At 39.7% G+C, this 18703-nt stretch overlaps 2 protein-coding genes across 3 annotated transcripts in view; one reads left to right on the top strand and one right to left on the bottom strand.

Annotated features, from left to right (window-relative positions):
* lhfpl5a (LHFPL tetraspan subfamily member 5a) overlaps nt 1–2015 on the top strand; it is a 5833-nt gene extending 3818 nt beyond the window's left edge. The window contains exons 2-3 of the mRNA XM_081358653.1: nt 369–608; nt 1330–2015. Coding sequence (XP_081214779.1) covers nt 369–608; nt 1330–1340 — 251 coding nt within the window. The 3' untranslated portion in view covers nt 1341–2015. The remainder of the gene's footprint in view (nt 1–368; nt 609–1329) is intronic.
* A 2830-nt stretch (nt 2016–4845) lies between these two features.
* The window catches only part of srpk1b (SRSF protein kinase 1b), a 55127-nt gene continuing 41269 nt past the window's right edge, over nt 4846–18703 (bottom strand). For both annotated transcript variants that reach the window (XM_081357213.1, XM_081357212.1), the window contains 12 exons: nt 18544–18631; nt 18213–18300; nt 17815–17921; nt 17296–17461; nt 15064–15089; nt 14656–14872; nt 12892–13293; nt 9808–9908; nt 9495–9602; nt 8935–9004; nt 6486–6578; nt 4846–6233 (listed from right to left, as the gene is read on the bottom strand). In XM_081357213.1, coding sequence (XP_081213339.1) covers nt 6049–6233; nt 6486–6578; nt 8935–9004; nt 9495–9602; nt 9808–9908; nt 12892–13293; nt 14656–14872; nt 15064–15089; nt 17296–17461; nt 17815–17921; nt 18213–18300; nt 18544–18631 — 1651 coding nt within the window. In that variant the 3' untranslated portion in view covers nt 4846–6048. The remainder of the gene's footprint in view (nt 6234–6485; nt 6579–8934; nt 9005–9494; nt 9603–9807; nt 9909–12891; nt 13294–14655; nt 14873–15063; nt 15090–17295; nt 17462–17814; nt 17922–18212; nt 18301–18543; nt 18632–18703) is intronic.

Below are 18703 nucleotides of genomic sequence, written 5' to 3'. Positions count from 1 at the left end.
ATAAAAGTATTAATTTCTTTAACATCTTGCTGAGTCGGACCCTTTAAACGATTCCAAACTAAACCGAAGCTGAACCCCTGAAGCAGCCGTTGTGTGTCAGACTCAGACAACACTTTCCTGATTGAATCGGCTGAGGGAACGATTGAGGGACATTTCGTCAACTATTGGCGTAACATCGTAACTGCAGAAACGGTCACTGAAAAACTTTGTCTGGAACAGGCAAACGCAAACAAGCGGAGTGATTCAGTGCTAAACGCCGCTTAGCCAATCCAGAACAAATGTTGTATAACTTGTATAACCCATATCTCCTACACAAAAATGTAAGTTTTTGTAATATTTTTCTGACTGGGTATCTTTTTCATATCCAGCGACCTGCATGGTGGTAGGCTGTATGATCTACCCCGACGGCTGGGACTCGGAGGAGGTGAAGAGGATGTGTGGACAGCGGACGGATAAATACACACTGGGAAACTGTACGGTGCGCTGGGCGTACATACTGGCCATCATCAGCATCATGGACTCACTCATATTATCCTTCCTGGCCTTCGTACTGGGAAACCGGCAAGACAAACTTCTGCCAGAGGACTTCCAGGTGGAGGGGAAGAAAGGTATGCTCTGAATCCAGAACACTTGGATGTGTTAGGCTACTAAACGATTGACTGTATGAGCAGTGGAGGAACTGCAGGTTTAAAATAGCATCGCGGGGCAAGCAGGGATCTTGTGTCGTTTCTTTTTATTTTATTTTATCTTCTGCTGTGTAAAAATAACAATGTCCAAAGAGACGTACTGAATGTGCAGCCCCGCCCCTTTTCAGCGCTGCGCTCGTTGTCTTTTGACTTCCGGTTTTATTTTCACAGCGTTCTTGCGTATTTATGAATGAACGGCTCGTTTTAAAATCTTCCCGGTCTACTGACATTTGTTAAGACATCTGGTTTAAACATTACAATCCTCATGATAACTTTCGTTAACTTTATATTAAATAAATCCACTTCAAAAGCTAATTACTCCTGGACAGCAATGCCATAGCAATATCCAGAGCGACTGCAAAAACGGAAGTTCAAAGAAGACAATATTTTAAAGATGGCGGCGCCCTTGTTTTTCTGGTGCATAAGGTCTATAACGTGATCACAGAACCCACTTCAAGCGTGCTGTGCTAGTAGAAAGAATTGTATTTTCCGTGACGGGTCTGTGTGCACCTTTCATTAGTGTGATTATTCACTTGAACAACTCAGCAAAACACTATTTATCATGTCATTCCGGTTCTATTATTTCTCATACACTGAGGTGAATGTTGTTGGTAAACTAATAGAACTCGTTTTTCCTCTCTAGAGGAAGCATGAAGACTTCTGCACATCATCATCTCTACAGACCGCTTTCTGTCCATCTCTGGAATATGAAGGACAATAATCCTCTAATCATCCATTTGTGTCTGTAAAAGGTTATTACCATCTTTCACGTTTATATATATTTTTTTTAATATATAAACTGCATAAATATGTTTTATATTATGAGACCAAGGCCAAATTGAGGTGTTTTGTTAAGAGCATTTGTTTAAAAAAAATTCCTTTGAGTTTAGTAAACATTAAATCAGTAAACCAGAAAGAACTGAGCTAATTTTTATTTTTATGGTGTGGACTTTCATCCATAGCAGTGACTCAAATATTTTTAATTCGTTAATTAGTTCACTGGCTTTTTCTGCTATTACATCGTTTCACACTGCACTTTTCATTCATACACACGTGAATGCTGGAGACCACAAACACAAGCCAATGTGAAGAACTTTTGCACTTTGCTGCGTTCCAAAGTACAAGTTTGGTGAACTTTGACCTGTGAATTTGTATCACGTGACCAATAGAAGAATAATACGGCGTAGATCAGGGATGGGCAACTTCAGTCCTTCGCTCCAACCCTAATCAACACTTTTGAACAAGTTTAGCATTACATGGTTCATTTACAACAAAAGAAAACAATGACTTGATCTCCTAAATAAATAAATAAAATGATTGCATGACAGTGAAATTGGACAAACTCTGCTAATTCTTTCCTTACAAATTGGAATGTGTGCAAAGGATTGTGGGCGACTGGAGGACACGAACGATACACTTGATGTATCCTTCAAAACAGGCAGAATGAAGAATGTGAAGCGGAGAGAGCCTTCAAAGGATCCTTTAAATGGAGTCAGCCAAGATATAGCCTTAAAGGCGGATGCGCTTCCTCTTTAAAAACACATTTTAAAAGAATGTCATGAAATAGTGTCTAACAACCTACACATCCCAGCATAAATGATTTGCTATTAAAGCAGCTACATGTTCACAAACCATTTTAATTTAAAGCGTAACTCTCGCCAAAATGCAACCTAGGCTCTTTTTGTTAATCTACCCGAGACAAACTTTCGTTTAAAAGCATAATTAGAATGGAAACGCCACTTTTAAGTTTGACCGTATTTTCGTTTTCAGTCAAATTGCCTTTTGATTCAGAGTCAGTTCATTCACATTCGGAGATTGACTATTTCTGACTGTCAAAACACCGGCGGACACAGCAACTGTGAGTTGTTCAAAATCTTTCTTTTTAGTAAACTCTGTGTACGCAAACAATGTTGTCAATGCTGGAGTTCATGTGTAGAGCCTATGGTGATACTGAGAGCAAAGTTTCATGTTGTGTCGAGCCTTCTTAGTGTTTTAAAAATAGTGATTTTTGATGCTATCATAGAAGAGCCCCAAGCACTCCCATTCAAAAGGCAATTTGACCAAAAACGAAAATACGGTCAAACTTAAAAGTGGCGTTTCCATTCTAATTATGCTTTTAAACGAAGGTTTGCCTCGGGTAGATTAACAAAAAGAGCCTAGGTTGCATTTTGGCGAGAGTTATCCTTTAAACAGAAAAGCAATCATACTATATGCATGATTTGGCATGGCAGCCATTTTGAATAATAAATAACCATGGTCTTACCTAATGCAGCACAACAAAAGTTTTATTCAGATTTTGAATGGATTATATATAGAGCGCTGCCTTAATAATCACTGTAACTCATCTCAATTCATCGCAATCCCACAAAGTTCTGATATAATCAATGAAGCTGACTGCACAATGAATCTCTTATTTAGCCTCATAAGTTAACATAATGAGAGGATTCGTGAGCGTGCACTGGTGTGTTTTGAGTGGTGAGTGGATCCCAACTTAAACACGTCTGATTCGGCCATTGCTTTCAAGAACTCAACTGATATGTTCGTGATTGGCTGCACTGCTCAACGCTGCAAAAACACATTGGAAATAGAAACTTTGACAGAGTGAAAACACCAAATCGGTTTCGCTAATATATGCTATTATTATGGCGAAAACTGATCCTAGAGCAGTAGTTATGGGCAGCTTTATTCCCTGTAAAAGCAGTCAGAAGCAGCAGCAGTCAGTGGTTTGAGTGAGAATGTTCCAAGCGAGCACCGTGTGTTATGAGTGAATCATTGAATCGCTCACTCAACCAATCAGCTTAAAGGGTTAGTTCACCCAAAAATGAAAATTCTGTCAGTAATTACTCACCCTCATGTTGTTCCAACCGCGTAAGACCTTCGTTCATCTTCGGAACACAAATTAAGATATTTTTGATGAAATCTGAGCCATGTCTCACTCCTCCATAGGCTGCTATGTGACCGAAACTTGCTGGCCCAGAAAAGTTATTAAAGAGATCGTTAATATAGTCCAAGTGACTCCAGTGGCTCAATCTTAAGTATATCAAGCGACGAGAATACTTTTTGTGCGCAAAAACAAACAAAAATAACGACTTTATTCCACTTTTCATTTCCTTCTCTCTGGGCCTCGTAGTGTTTTTGCGCTGCGCGTCTGTGTTGCACGTCATCACGCATCACACACATGACCGGCGTCGGCCAATAGTGAGCCTACGTGGTGACGTGTAACACAGACGCGCTGCGCAAAAAGACTACGTGAACCAACTAGAGGCCCAGAGAGAAGGAAATGAATAGTGGAATAAAGTCGTTATTTTTGTTTGTTTTTGCGCACAAAAAGTATTCTCGTCGCTTGATATACTTAAGATTGAGCCACTGGAGTTACTTGGACTATATTAACGATCCCTTTAATAACTTTTCTGGGCCAGCAAGTTTCGGTCACATAGCAGCCTATGGAGGAGTGAGACATGGCTCAGATTTCATCAAAAATATCTTCATTTGTGTTCCGAAGATGAACGAAGGTCTTACGCGGTTGGAACAACATGAGGGAGAGTAATTACTGACAGAATTTTCATTTTTGGGTGAACTAACCCTTTAAAAGCTCAGCCATTCATGATTGAATCAAGTCTTTTTGTCTTTCATTTAAATGTTCATGTCTACTAAGCGACCATCATACACCACACGTTTCCCCACAATTACCACAAAACAGATCCATCTTTGTTCAACTAGCGAGAACCCTCTGTCAGTGCCGCTCCGAATCTCCTTCTTGTGAATGGCATTATTAATCATAAAAATCTATACCTGCGCTATAATCATTGTGTGAAGACATGAAAGCACAAGCTCGCTTTACGACGCACAAATTAAAATGAACATGCACTTCATTTATTCAGGAGTAAATCATGTAACACTTTACATTAAGGTCTCTTTGGTTAACATTAATTAATGCATTAACTAACAAAGATCAATATATCCGTACAGCATTAATTAGCCTGTTTAATGCTAGTTAATAACGTTCATGTTCGTTCACAGTGCATTAACGTTAAGGGTTTTAATAATGTACTGATAAAAGTATTGGTCATTGTTACTTTATCAACTAATGTTAACAAATGAAACCTTATTTTAAGTGTTCCCGTTAATCTGAACTACAAACACTTCGAAGTCCCAAAAGCCATTTCAAAAACTTTATTTAAAGTTACTACAGAAACAGTTTTAGTTCAGTGCTGAACAAGCAAAAGCAGAGAGACATTCATGAGAACGGAGAGAGCAGAGAAGCAGATGATGTTCGTGAGGGGTTAAAAGGTCAAACGAAGAGAAAGCCAAGGCCTTCATCCAGAGACAAAAACTAATATTGCTCGAAGCAACACTGTGGGAAGGAAAAGCATAAAAAGATGCACAGATCATTGCAGATTCATTTCAAGGCATCTCTGAATCAGTGATTCTTAAACATTTTTCTTAAGCCATTCATTTATAACAAAACTGTACACAAATAATGGGGCTTAAGACTGTACAACACTGATCGTGTGACGAACCAACTCTTTGGTATGAGTATGTACAAAATTTGAAATGTTCTCACTGATTTTAGATAATGTAACTCAAAAAAACCTTGATCCCAAAACTCCTCCCTGGCATTCACGTCATTATTACTGTTATACAATGAGTTATTCTAACTATGATAGTCCTTTATGGATTTTGTGGCATAAAAATCAAAATGGAGAAATTCTAACCTTTTATTTTTGCCCTTTGTGGTAAAAATACATGTTTCTCCTGCACTGTACAGTAGCTCACATTCAATCTGAAGACGCTCAGAACTTCAATAATGTCCATTCATGCTCCCTTCATTCAGACATTGATGTAAAGATGAAGATATGGAAAACAGTTTGAAGGAACTTGTGATTAGCAATCGCTTCTTAATACGGTGAAGAGAAACTACAATCAGCTACTGAGTCCGTTTTACTCCAAACACTCCTGCTTTTAAGAAAATGGACACTGTAAGTTGACAAAGTCCAACCTGTCGAGACGATAAATCAATCCTGACGCGTTTCAAACCGTCCTGTGATATGACGGAAACTGATAGAAAAGTGATTGTTAGATAAATCAGCAAGAGCACGGGCCACTGAAATGACGGTACACTCAAATTATACCCATTACGTAAAAAAGCAACGACGACTTGCAAACTGGATTCAGATTAGATCTGCTTGACCGGACCTCCTCATCCGTGCGGATAATATCTGCCGGGACACCAGGAACGGCTCTTAAGACAGCGTCTGTCAGTGGTGAGCATTCATGAGTTCAGAGAAGTGCGTGTGTGTGTGTGTGTGTGTGTGTGTGTGTGTGTGTGTGTGTGTGTGTGTGGTTTGGAGGGTTCTGGCCACTAGGAGGCGATCCAGGAGTGACGGAGGCACTCGGCAGCCGTGGCTCTTTTCTCTGGGATGAGGTCTAACATCGGGATGAGGAAGTCCGCGAAATTCTGGGCTTCGTCTCGGGCCCACTCGTACTTTTCCACCAGCACGTCCTGCAAACCCCACGGTTTCAGCTTAGTGATGTGCCTTAGGTCACCTAGCACACACATAAATAGATGGACACATCCAATTAAAAGTTAAGTATCAGTTTCAAAATAGACTACACAGCGACATTCACGCACACTCAAAAAAATGTATGGCCATCCCATTAATGGCAGCGCTGACATACCTCATTAATCACTCTGACATTCACACAAAGCTACTGAACACTGTGAGCAAGTTTATCAAGTAAGTGAAAGACGTCAGCTGAGCAGTTACTCATGCGATGAGCGTCTATTGACAGATGTACCTTTCTTGGTGAAAAATTCCTTGGAATATTTGCCATTCATGATGAGTTTACGAGGAATCTTCCCCAGCAGCTCGATGATCAACGCGATGTGATCTGTTCACAAAAGAAACAGAGAAGATAGCGATTACAAACATTCACAACAAGCATTAGATGGAACTTTTAAAACTACTGACTTGAATTGGTCATCTATGATCCCACCAATTTATGTTTGTCCTTGATTTTAGTGAACATGTTTTATTAAGACCAGACATGTCAAGTCCTAATGTACCTGTATATTTAAGAGGACATAATGGGTCTTTCTTTTTATTTGAAGTTTTTAAAGAGAGCATATTAAGCTGTTTTACAAAGTCTTGATTTTGATTTTTGGGCTCTACTAGAATAGGATTTTACGCTTGAATGTTCAAAAAACACATTTTCTCCATTGTTGCAGCTCCTCTTTCCCCAGTCTGTCAGTAACGCTCTGTTTAGTTCCTGTCTCTGTGAAGCCCCGCCTTCTGATTGGTCAGCTGGACCAGTGTGTTTGGGGAAATCCAGACTTTCAAAAACCCATTTAGATAAACAGGGTTCCCACACTTTGGTAAACTTCAAATTCAAGGACCTTTCAAGGACTTGCCAGGTCCAATACCCTCAAATTCAAGGACTTAATGTGGGGACGCATTTCAAGAGAGAGTAAGGTTACATCGTTTCAGCCTATTTTTGCAATGTTTCATGGTGTTAAAATGAAACGTTGACCTGGGCTATCATCATAGTAGTTTCGTGAACATGTGAACGTCATGGCAATATACAACACAAAGTACTTCACGCGGGAAACACTTAACATAACGTGTAAATGTCCGTAAATCAAGCAAGCTAGTATTCATAGACCACGAAGAGTTGGCGAAATAACACATTAGCAGAGCGGAGGGAATAATATGGAATTTTAAAAAATAAATTCAAGCACTTTCAAGGACCTGTATCAATGTATGTTTATTTTCAAAAACTTTCCAGGGCCTTGAATTTATTTTTTCAGATTCACAAACGTTCAAGGATTTCAAGGACTCGTGGGAACCCTGGATAAAATCTGGAGATGCAAAAAATCGGATTTTTGCAAACGGTCTGAACACCGCTTAGAGGCCGCAACCTCTCCAGCGATTCAACTCCCAGTGCCACCTCCGTAATGACAGCTCAAATATTACACTGCGCTTGAGAAATGGATGCACTGGGCGTCATTAGTGAACTTGCAATGGCTCTCGTTCAAGTGCTAATTAAAGGGCATGGTGTGATTTGTTCTCCCGAAGTGTTTTTGGAGAAGTTGTCTGGGCGGAATCCAAACCATGGGGTTCGTACGGTCGTAAAAAAAACCTGGAAAAGTCATGGAATTTTAAAATAGCAATTTCTAGGCCTGGAAAAGTTTTGGAAAAATAAACCCAGAAAGTTTTGGAAAAGTCATGGAAATTTGTTTCACACATATCTCTCTCTCGCTCTTATTATGACACGAATGGCTTCGCATCAGCACATTGCATCTGCACTGCACACGGTGATACAAGACTTGCTCACGTTTCGGGACAGTTGATGGAATCGTCACTTGCCCAACCGGGACATTGTTGCATCGTCACAAAAGTTTTGCACGTCTATTTAAGTCTTGTCAATTTAAAAATGACGCAAGTACCAAACTGAGTGATTTTTTTGTGGCTTATTGTGCTTAAATGGACAAATACACCACAATTATCTCAAAACGCCGGTCTTGGTGTGTATCCTCGTAAACAAAGTTGGTTGTGTCTTCAGTGAACGTAACCAGTCTGTTTTTAATTTACAGTGAAACTATCCAGTGTTATTCCACATTTGAGTACTTATGTTTGTAATATTTCTGTACCTGAACACTACTATTATATCTACCTAAAAAAAACATTTATTTCTATTTATTCTATGATATTTATTTGTGCAACTGCTTGTAATTTATTTGTTTTATTTTTCTGACTGTTTACTGACTTTGTAAATTCAATTCAAAAATTGAAATCAAGCTTCCCTGTGTTGTGTGTAAGATATTGCACAAAAATTACTCCAAAGTAAAAACACACATATAATTGGGATAATAGAATGTTAAAAATATATATATGCTTTTTAAATTACATTATCCAAAACAAAATTCATGCCCTGGTTTAATTGCTAATATTTTTTAAACAAATTTCAATACATTGGGGCATTTAATGGCATGACGGTATGTTCTCTGCGTGAGGTAACCTCTGGCACAGTCACAGCTTGAATCGAATAGCATTAACAGTCATTAACTTTAATTAAGATAAAATTAAGATAAGATTAAATTTGCTTATTTTGCATGTATACATAGACTTTCATGGAACATTAGGTCATGAATGTTGCCTCAAAAAAAAAAAAAAAAAAATGGGAAAGTCATGGAAATGTATTGGTAAAAATGTGTATGAACCCTGGCAGCCTGTGGAAGAATAATTACCTTCATCTCTGGAATAATCCTCTCCGGAGTGAGGCTCAAACAGGTAATCCCCTGTCGCCAGCTCAAATGCCTACAGAGAGAGAGAGACACACTTTGAGAAGACGAATGTGTGTGCGCGGACACAGCGTTCCTAGGATCCAGTTCTCTAGATGGTAGGTTGCTATCTGAAAGGCCAAACCAACCTTCACCCCTGCCCGAACTGAAGCCGCCACGCCGTGACAAGACTCTTTCGTTACGCAGTGGGCTTGAAATGCTGATACAGATGGAGTTTAACTTCTTTCTGTGGGTCTGATCTTACTGTTCATTGAGTCATTACTTTAACAACATGCTAACTCTTTCGGAATAAAACTCAAGTATCGGGTCATTACTTTAGCAACAGGCTAACTCCAAACTCGGTCAAGTCTCCACATGGAAAGCTATTTGTGTCATGGAAAGTTGGTGCCTGTGTAGAGTGCTTTGTTAGGATGCTGCTTTATAAGGCGGTTCACAGTTTTTGCAAGAGAGACTGAGATGTTTTCAAAAACAGTGTTTCTTATCAATCAAAAAGCCTTCAAACGCACCATGCACGCTGTGCTCCAGATGTCAGCTGGGGTCCCGTATCCTGATCCAATCAACACCTCCAGAGAGCGATACTGCCGCGTCTGAATATCGTCAGTGAAGTGCTTATGCTGATGATGACAAACGAGAGTTACATTAGCCACTGAAAACCCATGAGGATATCACCATCTCGATCAATCAATTCAACTAATGCATCAATCAACAAGAATAAAGGTAAATGATTACAGAATCTTTGTTTTTGGCTGGACTCTCTCTTTAACTTTGATTGAGCTGGGTTTTTTTTTGTTATACATGCAAGGAAAAGTCCAGACTCACCACCCAGCAGGCGTTTCCCAGGTCAGCGATTTTCACCTGGATCTTATCAGCGTTTAGCGGCTCCAGGGGGTTGAGTAGCAGGTTTCCCGCAGCATTCTTAGCTGCAGGAGAAAGACGGTTTTAGAGTCAACAACACACACCATCCCACACACACATTCTGGGTCGGCTCTTGTGAGGTTCAGTGTGTTTGCTGAATTATAAACGCTAGAGCACCTGTGGTTACACACTCACAGACAGACAGAGAGAATGATATATAGATTGACAGACAGATAAATAGATCAACAGACAGATACCCGTTTTTTTGGCATGTTCAAACTGCAGGAACTGGGAACGATTTTAGTTCTAGGAATGCCTTTTAGTCATCTTCATTTATATGGCGCTTTTAACAATGTAGATTGTTTCAAAGCAGCTTTACAGAGATAAACGTATAATTTAGGGTAACAGAGATTGTTTTGGCTTTATAGCGGTTCTTTAATAAAGTTATTTTCCAGCTAAAGTTAGTTTTGATTGATTCGCTTCCGTCGCAACGATCATTTGTTATTAAATTAGGGGCCGCTAAGACGACACCATTCTCTCTACACAGACTTTAAACGCTGATGGCGTTCACATGCGCATTAAGAATGGGTTCTGTAGTTATGTGCGTTTGAATATATGTGCGCAGGTTTATAATTCCCTACAGACCAAGCCTAAACAAAGTACTGGTCTTTCCTTATAAATTTGGTACAGACTTATTTTATTTTGTCACTTCGGGGTAGATACGTGAAATGCCTTTTAGGGAAACTAATTTAACTCCTGCTTCAGAGTCGGTCTAAGCCAGCACTATAGGAACTACCTATACTATAGGACGTTTGTATACGCTGATTGGCCGAACGCATGCGAAACACCAGCACTCGCCATTTTTAAAAAGCGTGTAAACACAGATTATAGCCAATATATTTGCTCCACAAACTAGCTCTACAAACATGGGAAACCGTGATAGATGGAGCTCTCAACCTTTACGCTGAGGAGAAAATCCAACACAACTTGAATCATGATTATGTATTTCTGCTCAGCTAGCGACACTGGGCATATCAAGCACATGGCAAACGCTAAAACCTTTTACTGTCTACTTTTTTGTACATGTACTTTATTTGACAGTACATTTAAACAGATCGTAAACTAATGAACACGGAGAATGCGAGGGCTGTTAGCTCAGGCTCTGGCGTTCTCAGCGCTGTCAAAATAAGTCACAACAACAAGCGCGGCTCACGTCACAGTTCCTACTGGCGGTGCGAATGCAACCAGCAAAACGGCCCTAGGGAAGTCACTCTGGTGGCTAGTTCCTATAACTGCGCTCCTAGAACTACCCGGTGCGAAAGACCTTGTAGATAGACAGAACGATAGATTGAACTTTAAATAAAATGAAAGATAGAACGATAGATAGATACTGTCTGTCTTCCAAGAACCACAGACAAACAGACAGATAGATAAACAAAAAAATAGATAGAACGATAGATAGACAGATGGATGGATGATATATACACACACACACACACACACGTGTGTGTGTGTATTAAGCTCAGTTAACTGTACGCCACAGTTTAATGCAATTTCCATTATATAATGTTCACTTTAAACCTAAATTTTGTTTTTCAAGAAGTCGTTTTTTAGTCAAACAAACATCCACGTCATTTTTTGTAGCCTGGTTTTGTGCATTCATGTATGCTTGGCTCACTGGAGTATCTGAAGTGTATCTTGCTGTGACACAATGTTTGGTGAAACAGAAATACTCTTGACTATGCTTCACTTAGAGATAAGAACATACACTTATGTGGCTGGGGAAACATCACAACCTCATTAAACACAACAAGAACTCTGTCAGAGCAGCCGACAGTTTTAATAAACTCTTGGTCATGCACTTCTGCTGCGGTTTGCTCTGAGGCCTCTGCATTAAAACACTGGAAAACAGGCAAAATGGCACATATCCAACTAATTATTTTTTAGTGATTTTTTATTGAGGTCTAATTAATGATCTGTCCAGACTTATTCTATACCACGCTTGTGAATAAAAAAAAAAATACCTGACTTTCATGACTGTGGAACTCCACCTTTATAATCAACTTATTTCATCGTGGGGGTGGGTGATACACCGGTAGAGATTTAGGACCATCTTCTCTATCATGGTTACGCTCACGTCACATGATTTTGCTGTGCGGCCAGGAAAGCTTAGCGTTTGCATGCGTTTTTTTTTACAATGCCATTTATAAATAGGCCTTTTAAACCGCAATAAGCATCGAAAGAGAAATCATCTCGTAATATGCACGCGCTGTCTCTCTGAACGGCATGAAGCGGCTGCTCACAGAGAGAACTGAACTGAGTGCTTTTTACCGCCTAAATGGGCTAGAACAGTTGAATACACATACCTAACCTATGTGTCAAAATGACCATGTATTTGCAAGTGTAAACAGCAATTTGTCTGAAGTAATGAAAACGCATGAGTATAATGGATCTGTCGATATTCATGCTGATCAAACAACAACAACAGAAAAAATCTCTCACTGCTCTTGACTGAATCGCTTTCGTAACTGTAATAAGAATAAATGTATATTTAATTTACACAGTGAAGACTATGCAGTTTTTTTCCTACATTTGATTGCTTTATACATTTTATGTAGTATTTCTTATTCATGCTTGGAATATTTCAGTTAAGTCTATTTCATTTATCACTGTTTACTGGTCTTCAGTAAGATTGAGAGTTTTATTTAGGCTATTTTGATATCATAAAAAAAACCTTATTTAAATCAAATTAACTGTAACTATATCATTATCATGACATAAAATGACTCATATTGTGATATAAGATTTTGGTCCTATCGCCCACCCCTACTTCATCGAAAGCATGTTGTATGTGAACTATCCCTATCCTGGATTAATACTGCTATTAAACAGTGCAAAATCAGGCTGTTTTAGTATGTTAGCAAAACCAGTTCAGTGTTAGGAGACTCTAGGAAAACACAGAGGCGGAGAGAGAGGGAGGGCAGTTAGTAAGGCGCAAACAGAGAATTAAAGAGAGGGGCATTCCTCCAGCGAGGGCTCCGCACTGACCGTCCTTCAGGCTCTCCTCCTCTGTGACCGCCTGCGCGCTGGGGTCCACCTCCATGGTGAGGCCCACCTCCGCCCTGGGGCCCTCAACAGAGCCGTTCAGCTCCGCCGTGGGGCTCTCTTGATCCTGCACCCTAGGGCACTGTGACTCAACCATGCCACAAATCAAAGGTCCATTACCGTCTGTGGCGGCAGGGGACGGAGGACTGGGCTCTTTCTCTTCGGTGCCGTTGCATGCTGGGTAAGGGTTAGTAGGGTCGGAGCCCTCGGTGCCGCTGTCGTAGGGGTTCACGGGGGTGTCGTCCTTCATCTGCTGCTGGAGATCGAGGCTCTGCTCGTCCTCAAGGCCCGAGCTGTGACCGTTGACGCCGCCTCTGAGCTGAGACCAACCATCTGAGACACCATCTGCAGTGGAAAAAAGTTCAGAAGTTTGGATTTCAATACAATCTCTGAGTTGAAACGCTAATATATCATGGCACAAGACTCGAAAGCGTAGCTACACCAGTCATAATCGATGAAGACAGTAGCTGGAAGCATGTTTTTTTCATCACGACTGGGATGTGGCTACACAGAGATTCTGCAACACTACAGATATTGCACAAATATTTGCGCCTACTGAGCCAGTTAATAATGATATCATTAATTGCATAAACAACTGCTTTAGATTTACATTTACTTTTCAAGAAAGAGGAAATGTGGTGTTTGCCTGTGCTTGACGATATAATGCTAAGGTGTTGCTGATGGATGTCAGAGCATTGCTAAGTGGTTGCTAAGGTGTTCTGAGTGCACTGATCTGCGGTTGCTAGGCGCTTGCTTTCTGGGGCAAGGTAAAATGATGGTGTTTCTAATTAATTGCAATCTTCATTTGAACAATCTAATGGTTTCTTAAAATCTCAGCAAGTGTAATTCAATTCACAATTACTCTTAAGAACCGGTTCTGTTTAGTGAATCAAAATGATTCAGTGGATATTACAGGATGTATAGATGGAATAATATATATAAATATATGATGTCAAAGCTGTATTCAATGTCACATGATCCTTCAGAAAACAGTAAAATGCTGATTTTGTGCTTAATTATCATCAATTAATATTGGCACTCTATTTTTTATCTAAAATTCTATTTTTATATATTTTTGCTATATTGATTGAATAGCAATTTAACTGAAGTGTTGTTATTGTTAAATAAAAAGAAAACTAAAACTATTAAAAATCATGTTTGTTAACTGAAATACAGCTTAAATAAAATGAAATATATTTATTACATTTAAAAAGCATACTTAAACTAGAAATTTTGAAAATGAGAAATGATTCCTTGGCAACTAACTGAAATAAGTAATAAGTAAAACACTTGCTAAAAATGGTAATTAAAATATGCTATAAAAAAAAAACGAATAAAAATGTCATAAGCACATAACAAAATTACAAAAATCTAAATGAAAACTGAAATTTAAAAATAAAAGCTAATTGAAAATATTAATAAATACTACAATAGTATACAAATAATACTAAACACTCCCCTTTGATCATTTTTAGAATGACTATCTTTGTAATGTAATAAGTTGCAAGGTTCCCTATATAATTTGCAGCGTTAACCTTGAGAGAATCTCTTTAATACGCAAGCAAAATACACCCGAATGATTCAGAATCAAATAGAGAGCTTGTGAAATGCGTGCCAGCTCTATTGCTTACTGGCCTAAGTCACGTCAAGCCTTGCTCTAACCGTACTAATACTAATAATGCAGTGTTTGAGTCCTGCATCCCTCACCCAGTGTGGCTTCAGCTGTGATGTCATGCAGTGTGTGACTGCTGGGGACTGATGGGGTGCTGTCGGGCGTCTCCGTTTCATCCTCCTCTTCCTCCTGTCCTCCCTCAGGGCCTTTCTCCAGCCCCTCGATCTCCAGAATCCTCTTCTCCAAGAGCTCAGCCTGACGCTTCTGTTTCTTCTTCATCTTTTTCTTCTTGTTCTTGGACATTTTGGCCATCTGAAGGAGAGAATCTTGTGATTTTTCTAATCTTCTGAACAATCCATTGAGACAAACAATGCAAGAAGAGTTTGAGTGTTTGTGTGAATAACAGATGTGGAACAGTAAATTAAAATCTGGAGACTTCACAGTAATTTATTTGATAAGCAATAAGGGAGACGCTACAAAGCTAATCTCAGAGGAACACTCACTTGTTTTGGGGCCGGAGCTGTGCTCACTGCAGTGGAGAAAGAGGATGAGAAGAGAAGACAACATCAGCATCTTGTTGCGCACAATCAACATCATGAAAGCTGGACATTTCTCAGTAGCTACACAGAGTTCAAAAGTAGAGCACATGAGCTTCTCCAGAGATTCACACTGTGGGAATTTGTCATCCTTCAGTTGTTTGGAGGAGCACATGAGTCACTGCTCTCCTTTTAGAAACATCCCGCAGACTTTACGTCACTCTGAATAATGTATCAATGGAGATGTTCAATGCTGAGCTGTCAGAGGAGGTGAATGGATGTGAGGTTACTAAGTTACAGCGAAATAAACCTGCAACAATTTCATGTAAAAAATCTGATCAATAAGAATATACTGTACGTAACAGAACATTCATAAACTCCCTGACCCAGTTGAAATGTTAAATACAAGGTTTTCGACCAATGCGTTTCCAGTTATTTGTGATTTCTAGCTAATAAAAAGATTAAGAATAACTAGATATTCATATTGTTTATACATTACTGTACCTTCAGTTTGGGGGCAGTATATTGTTTCTTCTTTTTATATATTTTTTTTTAATAATTCTTAAGATCAAAGCTGAATTTTCAGCATCATTACTCCAGTCTTCACATTAAAATGTTAGTTGTAATATATATTTATCATATTACAAAAACATTTTTTTTAAACAGTTATGGTCTTTGCATAAATCAAATTCACAAATACTCTACAATACAAACATACTGCAAGTTTCAGAACTCAAACCTTTAAACCAGCTTAAAATATGAATTATTCTTTGAACAACTCGTGTCTGTCCATCAATCACAGGCGTGATACTGATGTTGGATAAAGATGTCATGTAAGACCATCAGTGGATGTAAAGTAGAGAGTAAAAATAAGGATGGAAAAACTTAATAAACTAACTTCAAGAAACATAATAAAAAAATTAGGGATGTCCAGATCCGATCACGTGGTTTCAGACTCGATCGGAATCGGACGTTACCTCCCGATCAGGACTCGGATATATATGTATATATATATTCTCATTGTTTTTTAACACAACTATAGTTATGCGGTGGCACAGAGTTAGACCAAGTGAAAAACAAGTGAAAGCGCGGGCGCGCCGCTGTCTCCTTTCCACAAGCGCTTGCTCTCCCGTGGCGTCTGTCGTTGCTACGCAACCATGAACTGCGCTCTCCATGATGACAAGGAAGTATCAGCAAAAGATTAACTGATTTCTAGCCCTTGCATTAGCTTTACTACTAGATATATTTATGGAGATGAAAAATAATAAGGCGCCCTGTACAGATATGATCAGCTGTTCGGCTGAACATTCAATGTTGTTACGCTGCAAGCTGATCAGTTGGTTCGTTGCTGCCGCGCTCTATCACTCGCACACCATAAAGAGCAAATTGTTTTTTAATGTTGCAATTTCGTGATTAAAATGACATCATTTGGAAGAGGATAATTTCTTCACAAACAGCTCATTATGACTCAATGTTAGAATGCTGCACCTACACTCAATAGTGTGAATAAGATCAGCAACGCAGACCACTGCATTGACAGCGTGAAACATGATCTGTCTACGGCCAGGGCTCAGCGGAAGACAGAAAATGCCGCTGATTGAGGAATTAAATTCGAAAATAAAAGACAGTTTGACATCTTTTTTCTCGCATCTGTGAATTTATTTTTTAATAATTTGCTCTGAGATGAAGCAAATATATTTGTGCGGGAATTTCTCGCACTATAAAAGCTAACCTTGCGGCTTGCGGGAATGGTTTAATTATGCGCAATCCCAGCATCGAAATTCAAGCCCTGCAAAAGTGAAGAATTTATGTTATTTATTACTTGATTGTTCAAGCTACCTCAAAGAAGTGCTCTGTTTGTTAACAGAGTTGTTGAATGTTAAAATAAGGTGAATTAAATAAAAATAAGGAACATCCTCGATCTGTTTTTCGCTCTTCTTTATTCTTTTTTTATGTATTATAGAAGTATCGGATCAGGACTCGGTATCGGTAGATACTCAAAATCAAATGACTCGGACTCAAGGGCAAAAAAACCTGATCGGGACATCCCTAATAAAAATATGAAACAGCATTTCAATACTTTGGGTATTTTTATATATTTCGGCAGCATTTGTGCTTGATTACTGACCCTAGTGGGAACTCTACTAATAATCTAAACGATGTTTCTCTTGCATATCTGAGAGGAGATCTTGGGGTCACCTGCGGATCCAGAGGGAGGCGGAGCTCCAGATTTCTGCCACTCGGTGGCCTCGGCGGCCAGTCTCTTGACATACGCCTCATTCACATCCATCAGGATGTTCTCTGGCTTTATATCAGTGTGAATGATCTTACACTTGGTGTGTAGGTAGTCCAGGCCTTGCAAAACCTAGAGAGAGAGAGAGAGAGAGAGAGAGAGAGAGAGAGAGAGAGAGAGAGAGAGAGAGAGAGAGAGAGAGAGAGAGAGAGAGAGAGAGAGAGAGAGAGAGAGAGAGAGAGAGAGAGAGAGAGAGAGAGAGAGAGAGAGAGAGAGAGAGAGAGAGAGAGAGAGAGAGAGAGAGAGAGAGAGAGAGAGAGAGAGAGAGAGAGAGAGAGAGAGAGAGAGAGAGAGAGAGAGAGAGAGAGAGAGAGAGAGAGAGAGAGAGAGAGAGAGAGAGAGAGAGAGAGAGAGAGAAAATGTTGTGAATTGCATTTGACTTTCTGTACAACCAAACTAAATGTCAATGAATTAAAAATATGCACCTGTCGAATAATGCTCTTGACACACGGCAGCGGCAGGCCCTGGTAGTTGGACTTAATAATCCACTTCAGCAGATGGTGGCCGAGGACTTCAAACACCATACACACATCTGACAGCGCATGTTAAAGGGAAATGATGCTGAACATATCTCTGGAGAACAAATTCCAGCTCGTCAGGGAACACAAGCCAAAAGCTCCAGCTCACTGCGAGCTGTTCTCCACAAATAAGAGAGCGAGCTGAACTGAATCTGGGCAGAGCGCCGAGTCTCACAGCTGTGGATCAAGAGATCGAGCGGCAGCTGAAAACTGCGCAAATATAGAGTACACTAGAAACACACCTGTGGATGTCTCAAATGATTTATGCATGTGTGTAGGCTGTGTTCTCAGTACTGAAAGGATACGGGTCCCGTTCACGCCTGAGATCTTGAAGTCGTCCAATAACTGCACCACTTTCTCCCTGCTGGGATCATTCTGGTCTGTGTTCCTGACCTGAATCCACCAGACGGGGATTGGAGAAAATAACTCTCAGATTTACAGGCAACATTTCAAAACCATTTTCTTTGGTTTGTTACGAAATAAACCGTGTTCTCATTTGCTGAAACTACTTTCCTCAGGCCATGTTGGCTACAACTGACTATCACTTTTTTCCACCGCAGTGTGGCATACTCTCAAATTCATCTGACACTAAATGGTCTTGTTTTCTACGGCAGCGCTGGCGTCGGAGTAACTCACCGCTCTCAGGAGCTTGATCTCATCGAGTGCTGTTTCTGTGTAGTGCTCTGCGCTCTTAACCACTTTCATGGCCACAAAGCGCTTCCCTCTGCAACCAAAACAATAAATTACACATACTTCAAATACATAAATGGTATTACTGAAAGAGAAAAACCATCAG

This window comes from Scardinius erythrophthalmus (genome assembly GCF_964197995.2).
Source record: "Scardinius erythrophthalmus genome assembly, chromosome: 25".
NCBI classification, from domain to species: Eukaryota; Metazoa; Chordata; class Actinopteri; order Cypriniformes; family Leuciscidae; genus Scardinius; species Scardinius erythrophthalmus.
This window is presented reverse-complemented; position numbering and strand designations above follow the sequence as displayed.